The 22,188-nt window shown below is 42.8% G+C and overlaps 1 protein-coding gene across 5 annotated transcripts; it reads left to right on the top strand.

Annotated features, from left to right (window-relative positions):
* Positions 1-774: 774 nt before the first annotated feature.
* On the top strand, positions 775-21,852 carry xpo1b (exportin 1 (CRM1 homolog, yeast) b). Of its 5 annotated transcripts, none has more exons than XM_029520595.1 (25): positions 775-1,385; positions 2,808-2,939; positions 3,232-3,333; positions 7,043-7,115; positions 8,398-8,459; positions 10,561-10,605; positions 11,843-12,024; positions 12,634-12,682; positions 12,768-12,887; positions 12,992-13,120; positions 13,208-13,366; positions 13,460-13,657; positions 14,436-14,574; positions 15,101-15,282; positions 15,601-15,757; positions 15,865-16,028; positions 16,108-16,242; positions 16,813-17,005; positions 17,794-17,900; positions 18,356-18,550; positions 18,837-19,005; positions 19,208-19,342; positions 19,432-19,591; positions 19,679-19,775; positions 20,434-20,580. In XM_029520595.1, exons 2-25 carry the CDS (start codon positions 2,814-2,816, stop codon positions 20,578-20,580), a joined length of 3,225 nt encoding a protein of 1,074 aa, XP_029376455.1. In that variant the 5' UTR covers positions 775-1,385; positions 2,808-2,813. The 5 variants fall into 5 exon arrangements, with proteins under 5 accessions (XP_029376455.1, XP_029376456.1, XP_029376457.1 ...); XM_029520598.1 differs by lacking the exon at positions 775-1,385 and adding an exon at positions 7,918-7,966 and having other exon boundaries at positions 2,905-2,939; positions 20,434-21,852; XM_029520599.1 differs by lacking the exons at positions 775-1,385; positions 2,808-2,939 and adding exons at positions 4,806-4,872; positions 7,918-7,966 and having other exon boundaries at positions 3,260-3,333; positions 20,434-21,852.
* The last annotated feature ends 336 nt before the right edge of the window (positions 21,853-22,188 follow it).

Below are 22,188 nucleotides of genomic sequence, written 5' to 3'. Positions count from 1 at the left end.
GACTTTCCTGGGTTGTGTACTGTCTCCACTACACACCAAATCCAGTATTTTTCCATCAAGTAGCGCTGGACCACGTGACCACAGAGAAGGAGGAAAAAAAAAAAAAAGAAAAAAAGAAACGCTGTCATGTTTGCATCAATTGACAGCAATGCAAACTGCTGCAAGGCTCCTAACCAGCAAAATAATAAGAAGACTCTAAAAATAAAAAGCAATGCACACAGTCATCCAGCACGTCTCCTGTCTGCAGCTGCAGCAGCCGACTCTCGACACCTAAATGAGATCCATCCATGACTTTGATGCTGTTCAAACATATTTCTCCTGCAGGTCGTTTTTCTAACCCCGTGTAAACCACTCCCACTCGTGGCTGGTGGAAAATTACCAGCTTACGAGCAACAGGCAAAATGAATGGTAGTTGCGGTTTCATCACGTCGTTCTAATATTAACGAGACACTTTTGGAGTGGAAGGCCGGGGGAGGGGTGTGGGGCTGTGTGTGTGTATGTGTATGTGTCGGGGGGGGGGGGGCGGACTTTAAAAAGGTTTAGAATTCAATTTTAATTTAAAAGAGAAGTGCTGCAAGTCTCATAAGTGGAATTATTAGACTGCGTTCATTTTTAACGCCTCCTGTGCACGCAGCGTTTAACTGCATGTGCAGAAATTGGAGTAATGTGCAAACTTACCCCCCCCCCCCCCCCCCCCTCAGGTGGAGTCATGATCAGAACAGAAGTTATCGGCGGCCGAGCGGAGTCATGGAGGATCCGCTCTGCGCGCGAGCCTGCCCTCCTTTTCTGTCCGGGCGGAGGAGTCGCGTGGGCGCTTGAGCGAATTGAACGCGACTGACGGGCCGGCGGACCAATGGGAAGCCGAGGAGGGAGCGACCGCCGACGCCGCGTCCAATGGGAGCGCGCCGTGGGCGGGACGCCGAGTCCAAACTTTACGCGGCGCCATCGGCTGAAAACTAAACCGAGATGGAATCTCCCAGTCTGAACCGGTTTCAACCGGTTCGGAGTTAGCTGCCCGAGAGAGAGAGAAGAGGAGGAGAGAGGAGGCAACACAACCTCCACCACCACCACACCGCCACCAGCACCGGAGAAATACCACACTGACGGATTCTTCGTGAATCGAGCTTCGCTCCGTTTCGTAAAATGTGCCGGAGGAACGAGTCGCTGGCTTCGCCGTGATTGTAGTTTCTCACCGGCCACACATCCTCCGTCCACCGCTCACTGCCGGAGCCGGAGGTGGTCAACGCGTCAGAAGGAGGAATAAAATATCTTTTTCTTTATCTTTATTTTTATTTTTCACCCCCCGAAATAACCGAGGGTATCAATTTATTCAGTAGTTTCCCAGGCAGACGCCCCTCTTTTTCAGTCAGAGCCTCGGACTTTAGGTAGGTAACCGGGGAGGGCAGAGGGGAGGAGGAGTGGGGGGGGTGGGGGTGGTGGTGGTGCTGCTGCAAACCTGCCCTTAACTGTGATGAACGTTTCTCCACTTTACCGTTACAAATACTGTTCAGTGTCGTGTTTTGGCCGTTATTATATCTGTCACTGTGCTCCAGAAAAAAAGAGACAGGTTTATTCAGACTGCAGACGCATCAGGGGAGATAAAACCACCGACCGGCCGTTAGCTAGCGTTTTAACACTTTTATTCTGAGGATTAGCTAACGTTCAGCTGTCGGGCAAAGTGCTGCAACTCCAACACAACTAAACGTGGCGTCCTGTGGAGGCTGCAGCCAGCGATGTGTGATTAAAATCCGTGCCTCTCCCACCACAGACAGGCAGGCAGCATCACTCCTGTGTGTGATGCGAACGGATGTCAAGTTGATGTTGCTAGGTAGTTAGCAGCTAACAGGGGTTAACTTTGTGTGTGCGGAGCGTCTTTTACAAATATGCTAACTGTTGGGACGTCCAGCCGCAGAAGAAAACGCGAACTTCCCCATAAACAGTGTTGTTTAACGACCACGGAGAGCACAACGATGAGCGCTCCTGATCTCCGAGGTGGGAGTGGTTGAAATCGCGGACCACATGTCAACTGTTTGTGCTAACGGCTAGCTAGGAACGTAGCGCAAGTGACAGCTAATGTTAGCATCCTGCGTTTAGCACCGCCGCTGAAGCATGAACGCTGTTTACATCAGCCCCCTTTTACACCCGGTTCATTGTGACTTTTCCCAGCAGTCGTTGAATTATGTGCACTTTTTTAACATCGGGTGTCCGTCTTGGGAGGGCGAATCCCGTCACTTACAGATGTAAACAACGTGACGTCGCCTTGTTTATTCGGCACGTGTCTCCGTTAACCTCCTTAATCCGGTCGCGGAGAGAAGAGGAGCGAACAAGGTCGGCTTGTTTCCAACTCAGTCACCTGTTAGGTCGGTTATTTAAAGCTGGGGGGGTCATTGACGTTGGGTGTATGAATGGTGTACTCGGCCGTTCACAGATCACCATCAGCCCACTTTTGAGGTATTGCGGTGCCAGTCACATCGCCAAAAATACTGAGATTTTAAACATTTGTACACCTACAGAACGTGTTCAAGGCCGCACTGTGCGATTAATACTTAGATTTGTCTTTGCAGTCAGAGTCCCTCCACCTGGGGAGTGACCAGGGCACTGTGTCCAAACGTCAGCCAAATGTCTGCCCCTTAAAATCAATGATGCGTTTCTTTTGTTACCCACGAGCTGAACCTGAAATGATGGCTGACTGGTGGGTTTAGGGCGGTGTTTGTTACATGATCAGCTGTTTGGAATTGTTTCTAAACTCACAGTTCACATGACCTGTTGAATGTGTCCTATGCACCCTCCCCCTGTCCTTGTTGCAGAGCTCTATGCCAGCAGTTATGACAATGTTAGCAGACCATGCAGCACAGCAGCTGCTGGACTTCAACCAGAAACTGGATATCAACCTGTTGGATAATGTGGTGAACTGTCTTTATCATGGGGTTGGACCACAGGTATGTTTTAAAGCCAAAACATGCTGTATAAATTACTTGACTCAAAGTTTGCTAAGAATGTTTGTGCACCTTGAATTAAAAGAAAATGTTTAGAAAGGCTGCCAAATATAAAGTTTCAATATCACAAGTTCTCTACATTCCTCCCTCCACCTGTAAAATAAATCTGTTTTGGTTTGACAAAGTCTCACGATGGGCTTAGGAAAGACACGCTATACGTTCCAAGCTGCAATTTCAAATCTTTTTATGGAATCTCAGTGTTGAACTTAAAGTGTCAATCATATTTGTATTACAGCAAAGAATGGCACAGGAAGTGCTGACACACTTGAAGGAGCACCCGGATGCTTGGACGAGAGTGGACACCATCCTTGAGTTCTCCCAGAACATGAATACTAAAGTAAGCCACCAGCACTCCAGAAAACATTGGTGGAAAGACATTAACTGGTGCTTTGAGGAAGTAGTCTTAAAGAAAAAGCCATAATGGAACAAACAATATACCCAATTTCTTAGTGGTTTCTTTATGGCATGTTAATTGTATAAAAAATATCTTATGGCGGATCTTTTTCATTGAAGGCAACTGTATGTACAATTTAAGTGCATGTTGTGGATGCACACAGACCAACAGAAGTCAGATAAAAAAAAAGTCCTTGTAGCAGTTTCTCCATGCCCTAACTCTTGACCTCTGCCCATCTGATAAAACAGATTCTGTTGGATCTGTACCTTCCAGGCCAACAATGGACTTTGCCTGTCAAGTCCTGCTGGTGGTACATTATAAATACCAAATAATAAGCCTTTAAACATTTGGCCCTCTAGGATGTGAACAAGCTCCTGTTATTTCTACTCGTCCTCTTCAATCAGAGCAATCAAATCAAACTGAAGTTAAATACATGTTTTTATAAGTTTATAAAAACAATAATAACCAATAATGTCTAGTAGAAACACAAAGTGGGTTACCCTGCCCCTTTAGTTATATTGGCATGCTTGCATGACCAGGGGTCAGCAGCATGTGTCAAGTTGGGGTTCTTCTTTGAATTGCATGCAGCAGTTTTGCAAGAGACAACCCAAGACTAGATACAATCATGAAAATTTCCAGACACATGTTAGTAGTTCCTTTTTAATTTTAGTTTCCTGTCCTATCAAAACACTTTAGTTAGAAACTTTTTGGCTCATCTAGCAATTAGTTGTAAAAAGTACCCAGTAGGATCAAATCATCTTTATCTATTTGATTTACCACCCTAATAAACTGCCTATTGACAAATCATTAAAGTCCATGGCTCATTGACATTCTCAGATTACTGATAACTGATACACAACTGATAACTGTACATTGTGCCCCCCTCCTGTGTTGCGATTGAGTGAACCCAGTGATTCAGCCTACAGAAATACTTGGATTCACAGTTGCATCAAACAAAATTAACCATGATATTTAGGATAATTGAGCCCATTCCAATTGTCCAGAGACACTTAATGTATGCACTGAGTGTACATGACTTCCTCAAAGTAATGGTGACATTTGTCTTTTTCTGTTTTTGCTTGCCTGTAAGATTGCTTTTAACACTGACATTCATTACTAATGTCTGACATGATGTATCAACCAATTTTTTTTTTCCTAGTTTTTTAAATTTGTAATTTGCCCAAAAATTGGGGCATTAGAGGAAAAGAGGAAACAAAAGGTAAACACCTCTTGAATTCTGCATTTCTCTTTTTTCATTACTTTAAAAAGTGCATTATTTCAAAGCACTTTTAAATATTTGGCTTTTTTCTTAGTAACTACATTTATTATATTATTTGAAAAAAAATGTAATGAATTCAAGCTGTGACTATTTGATATTAATCACAATGTTCCATTATGTTTATGGCTTGTAATAGGAAGAAAAGGGGTGTGTCATCCTGTGCATCATGACACAGCTAGGCTTTGACGGCAGGCCTCCACAAGGTCTACCCTTTTTAAATTCCCTTTGACTGAATTCTGTTCATCCGTTTCTATTGCATCTGTTTCATTGGACAGAGGGAGGGTGTAGACGGCAGTCAGTAGGATCCATTGTAGAGCGAAAATCTATTTGGTGACTGAATTTCACCTGTAGGGATCATGACTCTGTTCCCTCCCCACCATTCTCCCCCTTTGCCCCCCACAGTTTTTCAGCCAAGACCTGTTTCATGGTGTGCTTTTGCCAGCTAACCAAAGTTGCAGAGTGTTCGGCACTTTTCCCTGCCGATAATTCCAGTTGTCTTACCTCTTGTGGTGGTTTGTGTCAAGTGTGTGGCAGTTAAAGGTGAAGCCAAACACATTCATCAGTCCGAGTGACACCTGTCAGAGTGTCAGTAAGGAGATTTCACCTTTAATCTTCCAGCGTCCATTGTCTGTAGCACATTGTTAATCCTGCTTGAATAACATCGTAAATACATGTCATTCATTATTGTTTTTAGAATCATTGAATCTTGAATCGATGATCCCTACAGTTGAAACAGTCTTTAAGTAACTCTAGATCAAAAACTAACTTTAATTAAAATTTTATTTATTTTATTTATTTTATTATTAATTCATGCTTCACTATCAAGCAATCAGAAATGAATACAGGGCGTAACCTGTGGTTGGTCTTGCTGTTCCTTATGACACACCAGTTAAAGGGATCTGATTTAGACTGAACATGGACTAAATGTGTTTACTGATGTCAGGAAAATCGACTCGAATGTTTTAGGGTTGGGTATCAAGGAGATTTTTACTGGTTTGGATACTGATGATGGATTCTGGTTCTTTGCCTTGAAATTAAATTAACGTCACTTCACTTTCAGCAGAAGTCACATGTCAGAATAAGTATTTTAGGTTTATGTTTTTGAGCAAGGAAAGCTAGATAAATATTTATATTTTGAAAATGTCCCTGTTTTAGAGTTGTTGTTTTTTTTTTTTTTTTGTTTTGTTTTTTTTTATTCTGGGGCATCATGAAAACAACTGGCGGTGATGGAAATGTGTGTTTGGTGTGTGATCAGACTGTTGCTTCAGGTGACGGTGACATAAAATCCATGAGTTAGATCCAACGGGGTGAATTTGAGGGCTGGACAGTGTATTTCCATTATTTGTGCAGCTCCATTCTCAATTCTCTGGAACAATAAAAATTGAATGTGGTCATGTAGGAGCTGCATTTTTTTTTTTATGTATGAGAAGCAGCAAAAATTATTTGGTCATGTTGACTTCCCCCCCACCCCCCCCCAGTGAAAACAAAATGCATAAATTATTGTTCCAACTCAAATAGAAATATCTGCTACCATATAAAATTACAATATAATGTTTTTGCATATTTTGCAGCCCCAGTTGTGACTTTACTACTCTTGAAAGTTATCACATTGATGGGCGTTTTATTTTGCATAGTCATGTACTTCAGAACAATGTATATAACAATAAAATCTTAGCAGGACTCCAGTGAGCGTTGCTGACCAAATTATGTTTGGTTTCACCGCAAAGTCGAGACATTTGTTCTTGAAATAATTATTATTAAACTGGAGCTCCAGTCTGTTGGCCATCAGCTCCATAAGAGTCTTCACACATTAGGAACCTGTGAGGTAGACAGACACTTTCTACTTTACCTACACGAACAAAACCAAAGAGCAGGTTTCCCGCTTCTTGTATACCAGAACCAATGTCAGTTCAAAACCAGGCACTGATGCCCAACCTTACATTGTTTCTGTAGCCTCTGTAACATAACATTTAACTTAGACCTTCTTATGTCTTCAAGACTATTACGCTCAACCTCGGAGCAATCAGAGCCAAAGCCACTTGATGAATTGTTGTATTTTTCTGCTGTGTTTTGTTGTCTGGTGTGATGCTGGGAGAAACAGCAGGACTTCTGCAGTGTTCCAGCTTTATGCTGCTTGCATAGATGTAAAAAGGAAAAAAACAAAAAGATACAAACTACAAGTGAATGTTCTGCATACCACAAAACCTGCATGAAAGATGTGGTTCAGTTCTATCCAGTCCTTTTTAGAAATGCAAGTTATTACAGGCTGGTCCACTTCATACTGTTTTTGGTTTGTATAAAAATGTCAGTGTGTGTTATGGACTGTCATGCTTAAGCTTTATGCTAATGCTCCTCTCTCCTTGCGTGTTACAGTACTATGCTCTTCAGATTCTGGAAACGGTTATCAAAACAAGATGGAAGATCCTCCCCAGGAATCAGTGTGAAGGTAAAACTCTTATTTCACGGTATAATTCACAAAATACTTGCGTTCTGTCAGTGTTGGTGCCTATTTAAATTTTGTGACGTGCTGTTGCCAAGTTGAGGAGTATACCCCGTTAAGCATGCTGGTTTGTTTTCTGCTCGAATGGCCTGCACTGGCTGCTGCTAAATGGTTGGATTCTACACTGTAGGAGTTGTTTTTAGAGCCAGGGGTTTATTTAAAGAAGTAGGGAAACTTAAATTGGAATTATTGCTCAACTTGCTTACATTGCCTTGAAATAATATGGCCCCATTTGATAATTTTTGTTCCCGTGACAGTGTCTTTCACATTAATCTGGTGGTTTATGTTTTTGTTTGTAGGACAGTAAGAAAAATTCCCAGTTTAATCCCATTAAGTCCCCGTATGGCAAAGAGAGATGGCAGCATTAAGAGCCCAAAGTGTCACGCTCCACACATTTATCATTATTATGCACATTGTGTGAAATCTTTGACAATGAGTTCTACTTTTTTAGACCTACACTTTAATTGTTACCTAATTGCCAATACAATCTCAACATTTTCCCTCTTTCTTAGTATTAATACAAAATTTATTTTTCTTTTAACCTGCTGCTGAATTATTATTATTATAATTTTTTTTTTTATATCTGAAAATGGAGTGGGATTAAAAATGTCTTAAAAAAGAATAGCAAAAAGAAATAATTATGAAATCATATGCAAATCCATTGATTCTGCCTCCCTCCATTCTTACAATTTTGCTCTAAATTCATTTTTTTCCCATTGACCTAAGACTTCCCTACTTCTGACCGTAGATGCCTGAATTTTGTTCAAGTGGCAAACCCAGTGCAGGGCGACCGGCAAGTATGTCTTTTCCCCCCTTGTGCCAGAGTATTGCCTTGTTTTCGGCTCCGCTCACTACACCGCAGCACATTATTTCCAGATTGAATTCAGCTACTGTCTAGAAAATAATGCGAGGGAGCTGAAAACATTGTTTTTTTTTAGATGCTCTGCTCACACTGACGATCTTGGCTGTCTGTGAAAACACCTGGTGACATGTAGCTTCCACTGAACCAATCCAAACCTTTTCACAGTAGAAGTTCAGTGGCAGTTGCAGCCCAGATCAACAGTAACCAAATGGAGGACCACACCTTCAGCTAGACATGGTCCAGCAGAGACAGTGTTAGGGTAACAGAGTCATGCTCCAGGCAGCCCGACATGTATGGATGTGTGGAGATAGGCACGCGTTATCAATAATTCTAACTGTTTTCCTGATAACTCTGTGTATTTGACAGGTATTAAAAAGTATGTTGTTGGTCTCATTATCAAGACTTCGTCAGACGCATCAAATGTGGAGGTGAGTAAGCTTCGTGTTTGGTTTAATCTAAGCCTGAGTGACATATTTTGGTGTAACTGAATGGGTGAATTGGTGTTGGACCTGCTTTTAACTAAGTTGGCAGACAAATGTCACAGCAGTAAAACCGCTCTGACGAAATGTGGCGTTAAGCTCTTTTGTAATATCGCCAAAACAAATTAAACCAATTTTTAAGTATCAAGATTCAGACTTAACTGCTCTTAATACTCACCTCACTGTGGTATTTGTCACTGTAACCCACATATTTCTTTACATGTTGCATCAGGTGAGCGGTCACTTTTCCCAGTCTAGGTCAGGGTACCAGTCAGTGGTGCTGGCAACCACAGTGCTGAGCCATTCAACCCAAAGATGGTGACTTCAGCAGTTTTCTCAGCCAACAGCTGGAGGCTAGAGTTGTTAAAAAAGACGCCCAGGGTCGAATCAGAAAATAAAAACTGTGACCTGTAATCACTGACTCTGATGTGTAATCAACCTGCCTTAAAAACACGCATCACTCAGAGTGAGAGGCAGCAAGTAAACAAACGCAGGTGTCTGGAGTGATTCAGGACTGAAATGAAATAAATTCAGATCTGTTGATGATCACAGCAGCTGTGTTCAAATTCAGAGGCTGCTTCTTTCTGAGAGCCTGGTCCCTGAAGGTCTGGTCCTTCACGGATGAACAGGAACGAGACGAGAGTCTGGTCTACGGAGGATTTTTATTTTACACCATCAGCTGTTCCACCCTCACCGTTACATGCAGCAACTTTGACTTCATTCATAAAAACCTGAGGACTTAAGGCCCTTAGTATGTCAAAACCTAACACTTTGATTTAAAAGGCTGCCTTTTGGTGGTATTATTGATATATAATTATTTTAGATGGCAAGCTCCTCTGTTTTCTACTTCAATGCAGCATTAAAACACTGTTTTTAGTGACGCGTGGAGTCAAAGTCTATTATCAGGTGAGAAAGTCGAAGCTGCGCCTTCAGCCAAGAATTAATGCATCCAAAGTGAATGCCATCTTATGTGCCTTCCTTTTGGCTTGTTTTGTTGTTTTATTATTTTGACTAGTGGAGCACAATGAATCTTGGGAAAAGTTAAGCTGTGAAGGATCCACCTGTTGGAGCCTTTGTTTCCAAGGGAAAGGAGGACACATTTATCAGCCTCATATAAAGGAGCCTTTGAATTGGGACAGTCGAGTCGCACCAACTGTGACACATTCGGCCTGTAAATGCAGAATGAATTAGGACACAGCTTGTGTGTAGCTGAATTTTCAAGATACATTAAAGTCGTATTCTCCCTTTTTAATTCCTGATATAAGCTGAAAACAAACACGAGTAAAAGTATGTGTTGAAATTATCCTGACAGTGAGGCGTTGAACAAAATGAAAACTAAATTCCTAGAAATAAAGTTGGAAGTCTCTTGGAAAGTAAAGCACAGGACAAGGAATAAGGTTGATTCTGGTCTGTTTGTCACCAGTTAAAACGCTGATGGCAGCTAAATGAAAGCAGCTGTACCTGACCACCTGGTTGTCACTTCCTGCTGAGGAATCAGCTCTGCAGACACGTCTCTGCTGTTTTCATCTTCTTCAAGCATGAAACTGCACATTACTGCACAGACCTGTCACTATTATTTACTGCAGATTATTGAGATGAGAGGTTTGTCTCTGCACAGTGTCTGGATTCAAACTTATACCTCACATTCAGGTCTAAGGATCCTAAGAACATTCTGTTGTTTCAAAGAGACCCTCGGGAATAATTATGTTGTGATGCTTGAAAAACCATAATTTGCTGTAGTGGAATAAAAAAGATCATATAAACTTAAACACTGATTTCCACCGGCTGTAATGTTAAAATAAATTAGATCCATGACATTTATCTTCAGATTTAATGAACTAGTCCTAAACACACACACACTTTTATTACCAAAAGGGAGCTTTTATAAATCAGAATATTAGAGTTTTAATTATGTTGTTGTTTTTACCCCCAAATATATTTATTATTTTATCACATTACATTATCATTTGTCATGATAGGAGGCTTGTGTTGTGAAATGGAGCCAATATCACTTACTTTCATTTATCTTCTCTTTATTTTTGCTGTTTAGAAAGAGAAGGTGTACATCGGGAAGCTGAACATGATCCTTGTTCAGGTAAGTTTACAAAACTAAGGGACAAGTTGACGAGCTGATTTTCGAGCGCAGCCTTGTGTTGCTGCTGAACGACTGTTGAAATTTAAACACCTGAGTAGAGCAAAGCTCCAGGCAGAGCGTCAGACTGATCCATATCTGAACTAACTTGGTTCATCAGTTTATCACAGAAGTCAGTTTCAGATTGGACAGATCAGCTGATTGTCTTTAAGGAGGAAACAGGAAGAACCGTCAGGAGGAATAACAGCTCTTAAAGACCAGCTGATGTTTGGAAGTGTACACTCTCTGGGCTGAATGGGGTTAATGTCTTGGCTTGTTTCTGTGTGTGTAGCTGCATGTGGAGGTCAGTCTGGTGTAACTGAGGCTTTAAGCACTGAGCTGCCACCTGACTGGTCCCCTCAGCCCTTTTAGTTGTATGTTTTTTCCTGAAGATGTCACTCTTAATTAATCTAACTGGCTCTTAAAACATCAGTGTCTGAAGTTCATGATTCTTAATTCATAAAATTGTGTCTTTACTCTCTCTGAACACCTCAGTCTGCGGCCTTGTGGTCGAACTGAGGATCATAATGACAGAGGAAGAGTGGAGATGAAAACACCAACAGCTCTTAGTGGTCCTCAACAATGACGCACATTATCTACACAACCAGATGTTACATAACAAATAGTGTCTGTGATAATTGCAGCTTCACTCCAGGAAAACGCTGAATCCTGTAAAGGCTCAACTGTAGAACTGATCTCTGATCCAAACCACTTCAGGACCCCTCAGAGTCCTGGAGTCCTCCATCAGATAACAGCCTTGGTACTAGTGAAACACACACAGTGACTGCAGCCATCACTGTGTATGTTTAATTTAAATCAGCGACTGGGTCCGAGGCCACGCGAGTGTCTTGGCATTAAAGCGAGTGAGTCACTGCTTACGTCAGCTGAGCTAACGTTGTTTTGGCCTTGAGGAACCAGAGCTCCAGATCCACACGCAACCTCAGGAGGCTGTGTTTAATGTGTGTTGTATTTAAACAAGTGCTACCGTTGAGCACGTACTACCACTAATGTCATGACCAGTTGTTTGTTTGCTGCGCTGTTAGTTCTTTAACTGGCACATGCTTGACTTGAGACTGCCAGAAGAAATTTTTCAATTTTCAGACTCTTCCTTTCGGTTTTTAATATTCAGACTTGACAGAGAAAATGTCACTGATGAGCACTGATATAACATCAACATATAAATGTTTCCCTATGTGTGCAGATCCTGAAGCAGGAGTGGCCCAAACACTGGCCCACCTTCATCAGTGACATTGTGGGGGCGAGTCGCACCAGCGAGAGCCTCTGTCAGAACAACATGGTCATTCTAAAGCTGCTCAGTGAAGAGGTCTTTGACTTCTCCAGTGGACAGATGACCCAAGTCAAAGCCAAGCACCTAAAAGACAGGTGAGGACACAACAACTTGCTGTCTTAAACTCTGGGAAACAAATCTTGATGTAAATAAATAAAGAAAAGGAAGGATCCGGATGGCATACTTTGAAGTTTCCTACAAACAAAATGTATGTTTCCATCTGGTCTCCTCACCATTTCACACACTTCACTACCTAAATATTTATTGGTCATCTGTGATTCAAGTGTGACGCAACTCTAATTAGAAGTTCAGGTTTCATCTAACTGTGAAAATTTATTTTGTGTTTTCATACTGTAGCAGCATTTAACAAAATATAATTAACAATAAAACTAATAGATAAAAGATTTATCTTCGTGTATCTTCTGCAACAGACCTACTGTAGCTGACAAGATAGAAAAGTTTCATCTTCCTCCTTGTATGCAAACCAGTTCTATCCAGTCAGGTTATCTTTATAATTCTGGACCTTCAAGGACATACACTGTGTAACATGAGCAGCAAAACAGAAAACATAGGTTCAGTGGAAAAGTACAGAGTAAGGATACATGATGTCTTAGAACAAAGCCAATTATGACAATATTATTGAATGTTCTTCACATTAAACTGTATTAATATAACATGCTGCTTTGTCTTTGTCTCTTTCTCAGTATGTGCAATGAATTCTCCCAGATTTTCCAGCTGTGCCAGTTTGTGATGGTAAGCACATGTTCGTCTCTACATTTTATTTTCTGTCATACAGTTTAGATTTCATCTCTTCCTCAACTCATTGGTTCCACTTTAGGAAAACTCCCAGAATGCCCCTCTGGTCCACGCCACTCTGGAGACACTCTTGCGTTTTCTCAACTGGATTCCTCTGGGCTACATCTTTGAAACTAAACTGATCAGCACACTGGTCTATAAGGTCTGAACACAACCTCACATACAATGTTGTGTGGAAATAATGTGCAGAAGAGACACAATTTTACCCAATAAGATTGTAACTAAACACCTTTCAACTGTTCTCAGTTCTTGAACGTGCCCATGTTTCGAAATGTGACACTGAAGTGTTTGACGGAGATTGCCGGTGTGAGCGTCAGCCAGTATGAGGAGCAGTTCGTCACGCTTTTCACACTGACCATGTGTCAACTCAAACAGGTGAGTGATGAGCTGACGAATCAATGCTGACATTTCTGTCCTGCTCAGGGGTGGAGAACGCTTTTAATCTGGACTGTGTCTGTTTAGATGCTGCCTCTGAACACCAACATCCGTCTGGCATATGCCAATGGGAAAGACGATGAGCAGAACTTCATCCAGAACCTCAGTCTGTTCCTCTGCACCTTCCTGAAGGAGCACGGGCAGCTCATCGAGAAGAGGCTCAACCTCAGAGAAACATTAATGGAGGCAAGCGGGCACGGGGACATGGGAGGTATGGAGGAAATATAAAAAAAACCCCAAAACGAACAACTGTCAGAGCGTTATCGTTCCTCCTTTTAGGCCCTCCACTACATGCTGCTGGTGTCCGAGGTGGAGGAGACCGAGATCTTTAAAATTTGCCTGGAGTATTGGAACCACTTGGCGGCTGAGCTCTACAGAGAGAGCCCCTTCTCCACGTCCACTTCTCCCCTGCTCTCCGGGAACCAGCACTTCGATGTGCCGCCTCGCAGACAGCTCTACCTGCCCGTCCTCTCCAAGGTACTGCACCAGCCAATCATCTGTCCGATACAGACTTCACCCTATTAGCTGCTAACCAGCAAGTCGAGGCTCAGGGTGAGAGGAGGGGGACTCAGGAGGAGGACTGCATCAAAGCTAGCTAGAGTTCGGATTGATACTAAAACCTTTATTTCTAAACGATCTTGGCACCATAATGTGACATTTGGAAGCATAAAAATTTACTTTTTTTTTTACATTTTAAATGTTTTTGTTTCAGAAGCTACAAAATGCAAGTTTTAGTGAATGAGTTAAAGAATCAGCACTTACACACTGTCAGTTTTCAGATTTCCCCGCCCCCCTTTTTGTGTGTCTATTGATGCATGATAAGTGACTGTAGCTGGGATGTGGCTGCAACAAATTCAGAGGTCTGAATCTATGGACCCTTTAGAGTCTCAGCTCACAGTCACATTAGAATCATTTGGCGCTGCTTGCCCAACAGGTGGCTGCTGAGCTGCTGCCAGCAGAGTTACCAGTTAGAATGTCCCAGAAAAATCAGCAGCCGCTAAAACAAAATAACAGCAGATTGATTTTCTCTTTCATGATAATATTTAATTTTCCACAGCACAGAATGTGAATACAGCCCAGTGACAAACACCTGGTTGGATAGTATCCTCTAACATTTATACCCACACAGGCAACACTTGGACACGTTTGAATTTTGTGTGTGTGTGTCCGTGCATTCATCGGCTTGTGTACAAGCTAAGCGATGCAGTTCTTCGATGTGTGTATGTGCTGACAGGGTTTTTATCTCCCCTGACAGGTGCGTCTGCTGATGGTGAGTCGAATGGCGAAGCCAGAGGAGGTCCTGGTGGTGGAGAACGACCAGGGAGAGGTGGTCAGAGAGTTCATGAAGGACACGGATTCCATCAACCTCTACAAGAACATGAGGGAAACTCTTGGTACGGCTCAGAAACAAAGCCCACCCCCCACTGTCTTAGCCTGTATGTTCTTTTTCTCTCTTTTAAATGGGTGGTACTTCATAAGCCAGCTTCTGATTTGTTTTTTCTTTCAAACTTCTTCTGATATGGAGATGCACATATACTCAACGGTCAGATAAGTCCGGCAGGAGACTCAATACGTTTTGAATATTAAAATGCTGTGAGATAACTGTACACCCAGTTGCTGAATGATTGTTGCTATTCAGCAGCTGTGTGGCTTTTATCCAGGTTTTCTGTCCAAAGGGAATCAGGATGGACTCAGACTGATGTGATGTGACCCAGAAAAAGACAAACTGTTTAACCCCATTAAGCTCATGGAAGCGTGAACACTTATAAAGATCACATGTCTTTCGAGATTTATGGCTTTGTGATGGTTTGAGCTTTTTTCTTTTTTCTACTTCAGAAAGAGCAGATTTATTCAGCCTCATCCTTAAAACTTTTCTAACACTAGCTCTCCAACACTAACCGCTGCTTTGTCCTCCTGCAGTGTACCTCACTCACCTGGACTACGCAGACACTGAACGCATAATGACAGAGAAGCTCCACAACCAGGTGAACGGTACTGAATGGTCCTGGAAGAACCTCAACACGTTGTGCTGGGCCATCGGCTCCATCAGCGGGGCAATGCACGAGGAAGATGAGAAGAGGTTCCTGGTCACTGTAATCAAGGTAAAAAACAAAGAGGAAGGAGCTCAGGTTCATATGAATAATAAGGAAACCAAGATTCTTATTGTTTATGAAACTTCAAGTTTCATCACATGATTTCATTCATATATCAAAATTTGGGCAGAATAAATCAAATGTTTTGTACTGTGAGTTGAATGTACCTGTTTTTGTGACTGACATAGATTTACAAAAGTATGTTTTCTATTTTGCATTATGGATTTTTGAGCGATTCAACTGAAGTTTCCAGACGTTTCAGTTTCTTTCTGACACAATTTTGCAAGCGCAGTCGCCACATCCTGAATTATCGTCTGCCCGTCACAGGATCTGCTGGGTCTCTGTGAGCAGAAGAGAGGGAAGGACAACAAGGCCATCATTGCATCCAACATCATGTATATTGTTGGCCAGTATCCACGTTTCCTCAGAGCTCACTGGAAGTTCCTCAAAACTGTGGTCAACAAGCTGTTCGAGTTCATGCACGGTGAGAAATCCTCTCCCTCTCTCCTCTAAACAAATGTTTGATTTAGAAACAGAATAAATCTCTAAAGACTGAATTTTAAAAGCTACTTTGGGTCTCTTTGCCATCAGAGACCCATGATGGTGTTCAGGATATGGCCTGTGACACCTTCATCAAGATCGCCCAGAAGTGCCGGCGCCACTTCATCCAGGTGCAGGTGGGAGAGGTGATGCCTTTTATCGACGAGATCCTTAACAATATCAACACCATCATCTGTGACCTCCAACCACAACAGGTCAGCACTGTGAGCTCTGGAAACAAGCCCATGTTCTCCACCCACCCACAGGCTGACAGCTTTTCTTCTTGACGTGCAGGTTCACACGTTCTACGAGGCTGTAGGTTATATGATCGGTGCTCAGACCGATCAGGCTGTTCAGGAGCACCTCATAGAGAAATACATGCTGCTGCCCAATCAGGTGTGGGACAGCATCATCCAGCAGGCCACGAAGGTGAGACGATGGTTGGCTGCAACTAACAAACCGACTTTCTTCTTTCCTAACTGTGCAGCTCTCTGTTGGGATGTGATATTATCAAATTTACAGTTGAATGGCTCAGGAAAAAAAAAATAAACACACGCAAACAGCTTAAGCAATTTTTCCACTATTGCAAAATCTTGCAAGCAATCAGGCTGACAATAAACATTCAGATCTACTCTGAGTTTTTGTCAGCGTTATTTTTTGAACATCTTAATGCTTTTTGCGGCTAATATACTTTTGTCCTTTATTCATGTTTAGAAACTGCATGTCCATTCATTCTGTCGGAATAGGTCTATAAATCTTTTCTTTATTCACTAATTTTAATCTGCTGATCTTTCAAATAAATTCACTATTCTTTTTTTTTTTTTTTTTTTTTTTTTTTGTAACTCATCAAACAATTAGCTGCTGAACTGCTTCCAAACATGTGGAGACATTTTTAAAAACACCAAGAGATGAAAAAACAAGCACCTCACTGATTTTTGTGCTATCAGATCAAGGCGTGTGTATTCATTTATAATCTGTTCGATCCTTCTCCACCATCAGAACGTGGACATCTTGAAGGACCCAGAGACTGTGAAACAGCTGGGCAGCATCCTGAAGACCAATGTCAGAGCCTGTAAGGCTGTCGGTCACCCCTTCGTCATTCAGCTGGGGCGGATCTACCTTGACATGCTCAACGTCTACAAGTGCCTCAGCGAGAACATCTCTGCTGCCATCCAGACAAACGGTAAGGGAGGTGTGTGTTTGAAATCCATACTACCAACTTCTAACATGTCATAAAGTATGTTGTGGTTACTGACTGACCAGGTTTAGTTTAGGTGTCAATCTGTAACCAGCTCCAATTGCTGGTGTGTGATCTTCAGTCAGAGGTCAGACCTTCTGTCTTTATTCATGCCGCTTGTTGCTGAGTAGATTTTTAATATTCAGACTTATTCTGGTGGCTCATTAGTCAGTCTGTGTTTAGCAGAGAGGAAAGCTGCTTTGTGTTAGGATGGTGATGTTTGTTGGGATCATCTGTTTGTTTTCTCCATCGGTGTCAGATCAAAGCTGCAGTTACCCAACAGGCTGCATGTCGAGTTTACAGGATCATGAATGTTTGATTTTAAGTCGGTGAATTATTTATTTTTGACAGAAATCGCCTTTCTTCACATGCAGAAGCTGAAACAAAAATAATTTTCATGTTTGTCACATTTATCAGAATCAGCCTGAACACAGGAAAGTATTCTTTAGTTTTTGGACAAAATGACATCAACAGGTCTCTTCTCGGAAAATGTCTGCTGCAGGCTCTTAAGCAGGAAGTGTGTTCACTCTGATCCGTTAACATGTAAGTTAAGATGAGAACACTTCTAACACATCCAGTTTGTCTTTGGTGTAAAAATATTGTTCCTAAAATCAGAAGGAGGGCCGTTCAGCTCTTTTTATCATGAGGGTGGGTCGATTAGCACTGATGCAGTGATTCAGTCACACACTTTCTGGGCGTTTTGTTTTCACTGTGTGTATAATGTGTGTGTCCTCTGTGCGCAGGTGAGATGGTGACAAAACAGCCTTTGATCCGGAGCATGAGGACGGTGAAACGGGAGACACTGAAACTGATCTCAGGTTGGGTCAGCCGATCAAACGACCCTCAGATGGTGAGAAACCAGGAAACTTTTCTGACGCTCATTCTCTAAACTTACAACACAGATAAACACAGCAATGTGTCCCCAGGTGAATCTTCACACTCTGATGATAAATGAAATGGCTGAATTGGGGGGGTGCAGCTCATCCAGTCGTATTTTTAGATCGAAATCAAATGTCTCCCTGAAGCCGTTTGTGTCCTTGGCTGTTTTTATTAATTATTAATGTTGAGCTTTGGTGTAATATTTAGCTACTTTTCTGCTGCTAAGAAACACACTAAGAACTGCAACATCTGGACTGTCACTTCAATCAGGATTTCATGGACAGTCATCGGTTTTCAGTCTCAACAGAACCGAACTGGACCGACAGTGTGAAAAGGATTCAGTCAGGTTCTATCAGCAGGATTTAGTTGGTAGGTTTAAACCTACCGCTGCTAATTTCTACACCCATCCCGTCTCTTGTCTCCCAGGTTGGGGAGAACTTTGTCCCACCGCTGTTGGACGCCGTCCTCATTGACTACCAGCGCAACGTCCCCGCCGCCAGAGAACCCGAGGTCCTCAGTACCATGGCAACCATTGTCAACAAGCTGGGAGGACACATCACCAGCGAGATACCCCAGATCTTTGACGCCGTCTTCGAGTGCACCCTTAACATGATCAACAAGGTGAGACTGAAGAAAACCTGAAACTTGTCAGCAAAACATAGTAGGGACATTTTCCCATAGACTTCAGTTCAATCAGACTCTTGGTCAGTACACAGGCGAGGTCCTGTTTTCAAGAGACAGTGAAGAAGAAAAGAAAAACTTTAATAACAATAGAAACCAAAGTTTCTTGTCAGTTCTTTGAGTTCTAGTTTTAAATGTACTTCTCCCAGTTGGGAGCTTGTTTCTCTGATTATTCTGACACCCTGTGAACGCACCATTGAACAGCTCTCTTGTGTTTTCCTTGCAGAACTTTGAGGAGTATCCGGAACACCGGACTCATTTCTTCTACCTGCTCCAAGCCGTCAACTCCCACTGCTTCCCTGCATTCCTGGCCATCCCGCCTGCCCAGTTCAAACTGGTGCTGGACTCCATCATCTGGGCCTTCAAACACACCATGAGGAATGTGGCTGACACAGGTGGGGCTACACACACGCACACACACTTTACTCCATCTTTTAACAGAGGAACAAACCCAGAGCAGGAGCTGATTGAATTCAGACACTGCAGGTGTGAGATGTAACTTCAGAGTTCTCGGTCACTTTGGTGTGTCGCCTCGAGCTTCTGGTCCCACAGTGGGACGGCGTGAAGCTGCAGCTGAGTCTGTTTGTGCCCCTGCAGGTCTGCAGATCCTCTACACCATGCTGCAGAACGTGGCCCAGGAGGAAGCTGCCGCTCAGAGCTTCTACCAGACATACTTCTGTGACATCCTGCAGCACATCTTCTCCGTGGTCACCGACACGTCACACACAGCAGGTGAGCTCACAGTCGCCGCCATTTGACCGACTCAGCGTCTTAGAAAGGTGACTGAAGTCTGTGTGTGTGTGTGTGTGTGTGTCCTGCAGGGCTGACCATGCACGCATCCATCTTGGCCTACATGTTCAACCTGGTAGAGGAAGGAAAGATCACCACTGGGCTGAACCCGGCCAGTCCCACCAACAACCAGGTCTTCATCCAGGAGTACGTGGCCAATCTGCTCAAAACCGCTTTCCCTCATCTACAGGAGTGAGTGAACACACACACACACACACACACACTCTCTCTCTCTGTACTATAGTAAAGCTCTTGTTGATCTTTTCTGTGTGTGCTCAGTGCTCAGGTGAAGGTGTTTGTGACTGGACTGTTCAGCTTAAATCAGGACATTCCCGCCTTCAAGGAACATCTGAGGGACTTCCTGGTCCAGATTAAGGTGAGGGCCTGGATGATCTTCAAAAATCGGCCGTCGTACTTTCAAACTGGCTCATTTCATCCACATGGTGGATTCACCCTGACCCCCCCGGCCACTGTCTCCTCTCACAGACGTTATCAGTGGCTTCATACTTGGCTGCTGATGGTTGTTTCCTGAAATAACTAGTTTTCCAACATGACCGGCCGCCAACATGGAGGGCTTGAGTTCGTGACAGCCATTTTTGGATTTGACCAGATAATCTGAAAATAATTACAAAATTACGACTAAAACAAAAACATTTAAATCATTTCCAGTCAGTCATACGGAGTGTGTGTTTATCTGTGACGTCTAGAGTCACGTCTCTACATCGGACGCTCCTATTGGCTCCGGTGGGTGATGTCACAGCCAATCAGAGGCCTAGCTGTCAAAGTCTCTGAATCATTCCTGTATGTTTGAATTTATTGTGTTGACAGAAGAAAGACAATCAGATATTTAGAGCATTAGAGGCTTTGAAGAATGATTCATAAAAAAAAAACAAAAAATTGTCTTATAGGCTTAATGTGGCTCAAAAAGTCAACAGATTTCTGTTTTTTATCTGGATATTTTCTTTCTGACGTTTTTTGGACTAAGATGAATGAATTGATGATCAGCTGATCGGCGTTTCCTCATTGTGTCTCAGGAGTTTGCCGGTGAGGACACGTCCGACCTGTTCCTGGAGGAGCGGGAGGCGTCGCTGCGTCAGGCCCAGGAGGAGAAACACAAGATCCAGATGTCGGTCCCGGGAATCCTGAACCCCCACGAGATCCCGGAGGAGATGTGTGACTGAGCTGGACGGCTCCGCCCAACTGTACAGTACTGCTACAGCAAACAAACAAACAAACAAACAAACAAGCAAACAAACAAACCCTAACCACAGCAAACACATCAAAACCCAGGAGAGGCACTTGAGTGTGGCGGCCCCCCGCCCCCGCAGGGCGGGCCGTCCCACCTGATGTTTGTTGACCAAAACGCCAATAACCTGAACCTGATTACCGCGTCGCCCTGTGGTCCTTTTTACATAATCTGTCTTTTCTATGGGACTTTTATGTCAAATCTCTCAGAACCGTAAATCTGTTGGTCTCTGTCCCACCCAAGACCTGCATGAAGAGGTTATAACAAGTCCACCATCTTGTTTTTGTTTGCCGCCCCACCCCTTCCTCCATATATTTGTTAATGTATAAATGTACAAATAGTCTGAGGCGGGTTTAGTGTCACGTCGGTGTAGATGCTTCAGACCTGAGACGGACAGACAGAGATGAACGCACCACTTGCGCGGTGCCCCACGGCATTGTGGGAGAATGTGAACCTAATGGATAATGAATGAAGGCTGAGAGATGCTGCGTCATGTGTCAGCATCTGTTGCTCATGAGTTCTGCTTAACCTAAAAAAAAGTGTTTGCTGTTGGAGTTTTGTTTTTTTGTTGTTTTTGGTTAATTTTTTTTTTTTTTTTTTTTTTTTTTAGGGGAAGCAAAACTGAATATGTGCATATCATCCCAATTGTATAGCATCTTTACTACCATGGGAACATTTTTTTTCCTTTTATTCTATTGTTTCTTTTTGTTGTGTGTGTGCGTGTGTGCTGTCGCCGAGTCGACATCAGCGTTTTGTTTTCCTCTAAGAGGATTGTTGCTCATTGGTGAGCCTCCATTAATGGGACGTTTTAAGGAAGTGACGTATTTATGGGCGCTCTGGTTGGTCGCATCTTTGTAACAACTCCTGTTTAACTCAGATGGCTTTCAAGATTTTGAATTGTACTAATTTAGATTGTTTACCACGCAGTAGTGCTGCAAGTCACTACCTTTAGAGCAAAATGACGAATAAAAACTGGGTTTACATTTAATTTTGTATTTTTGCATTTTTCACTTGTACCTGTTTGAGTTCTGTCCAAATAAACAAAAGGCTTTTTGTCCACAGAGCAAATGAATTGCCAACGAGTTTAATTAGGAAAAGAATGTAAAAATCCAAATAAGTACCCGGTCTCTAATGGCAGGTTTCCCTTCTCGAGGTGTTACATTTGTTGTGAACTTTTTGAACTGATTAAAGTTGAGAATTTTATAACCGTCTGCGTCTGCTCAGGTTTGTTCATTTTACCGCAACCTTAATGAGAATTAGTTCAACGGAAAGAAAAACATGTTTTTCTGACCTCGATCCAAAAAAACCCCCCAAACAAACCCTAAACTGTTTAGATGAAGTCAGACTGATATTGAGTTCTTGAAACTTGTTTTTTTGGGAAGACAATCAGGATGATAATTTTTCTTCATCACCTTGAAGAGAAAGGACCTGTTCTGGTCTCATAAAGGAAGGAGGACGGTGATGGACGAGGTTGGCCTGTCCAGATCCTGGTCTTGGCCGGTGGTCCTGGAGGTTTCCCTTCCTGCTGTGTCAGCACCTCGTG

This window comes from Echeneis naucrates, chromosome 15 (assembly GCF_900963305.1).
Source record: "Echeneis naucrates chromosome 15, fEcheNa1.1, whole genome shotgun sequence".
Classification (NCBI taxonomy): Eukaryota; Metazoa; Chordata; class Actinopteri; order Carangiformes; family Echeneidae; genus Echeneis; species Echeneis naucrates.
This window is presented reverse-complemented; position numbering and strand designations above follow the sequence as displayed.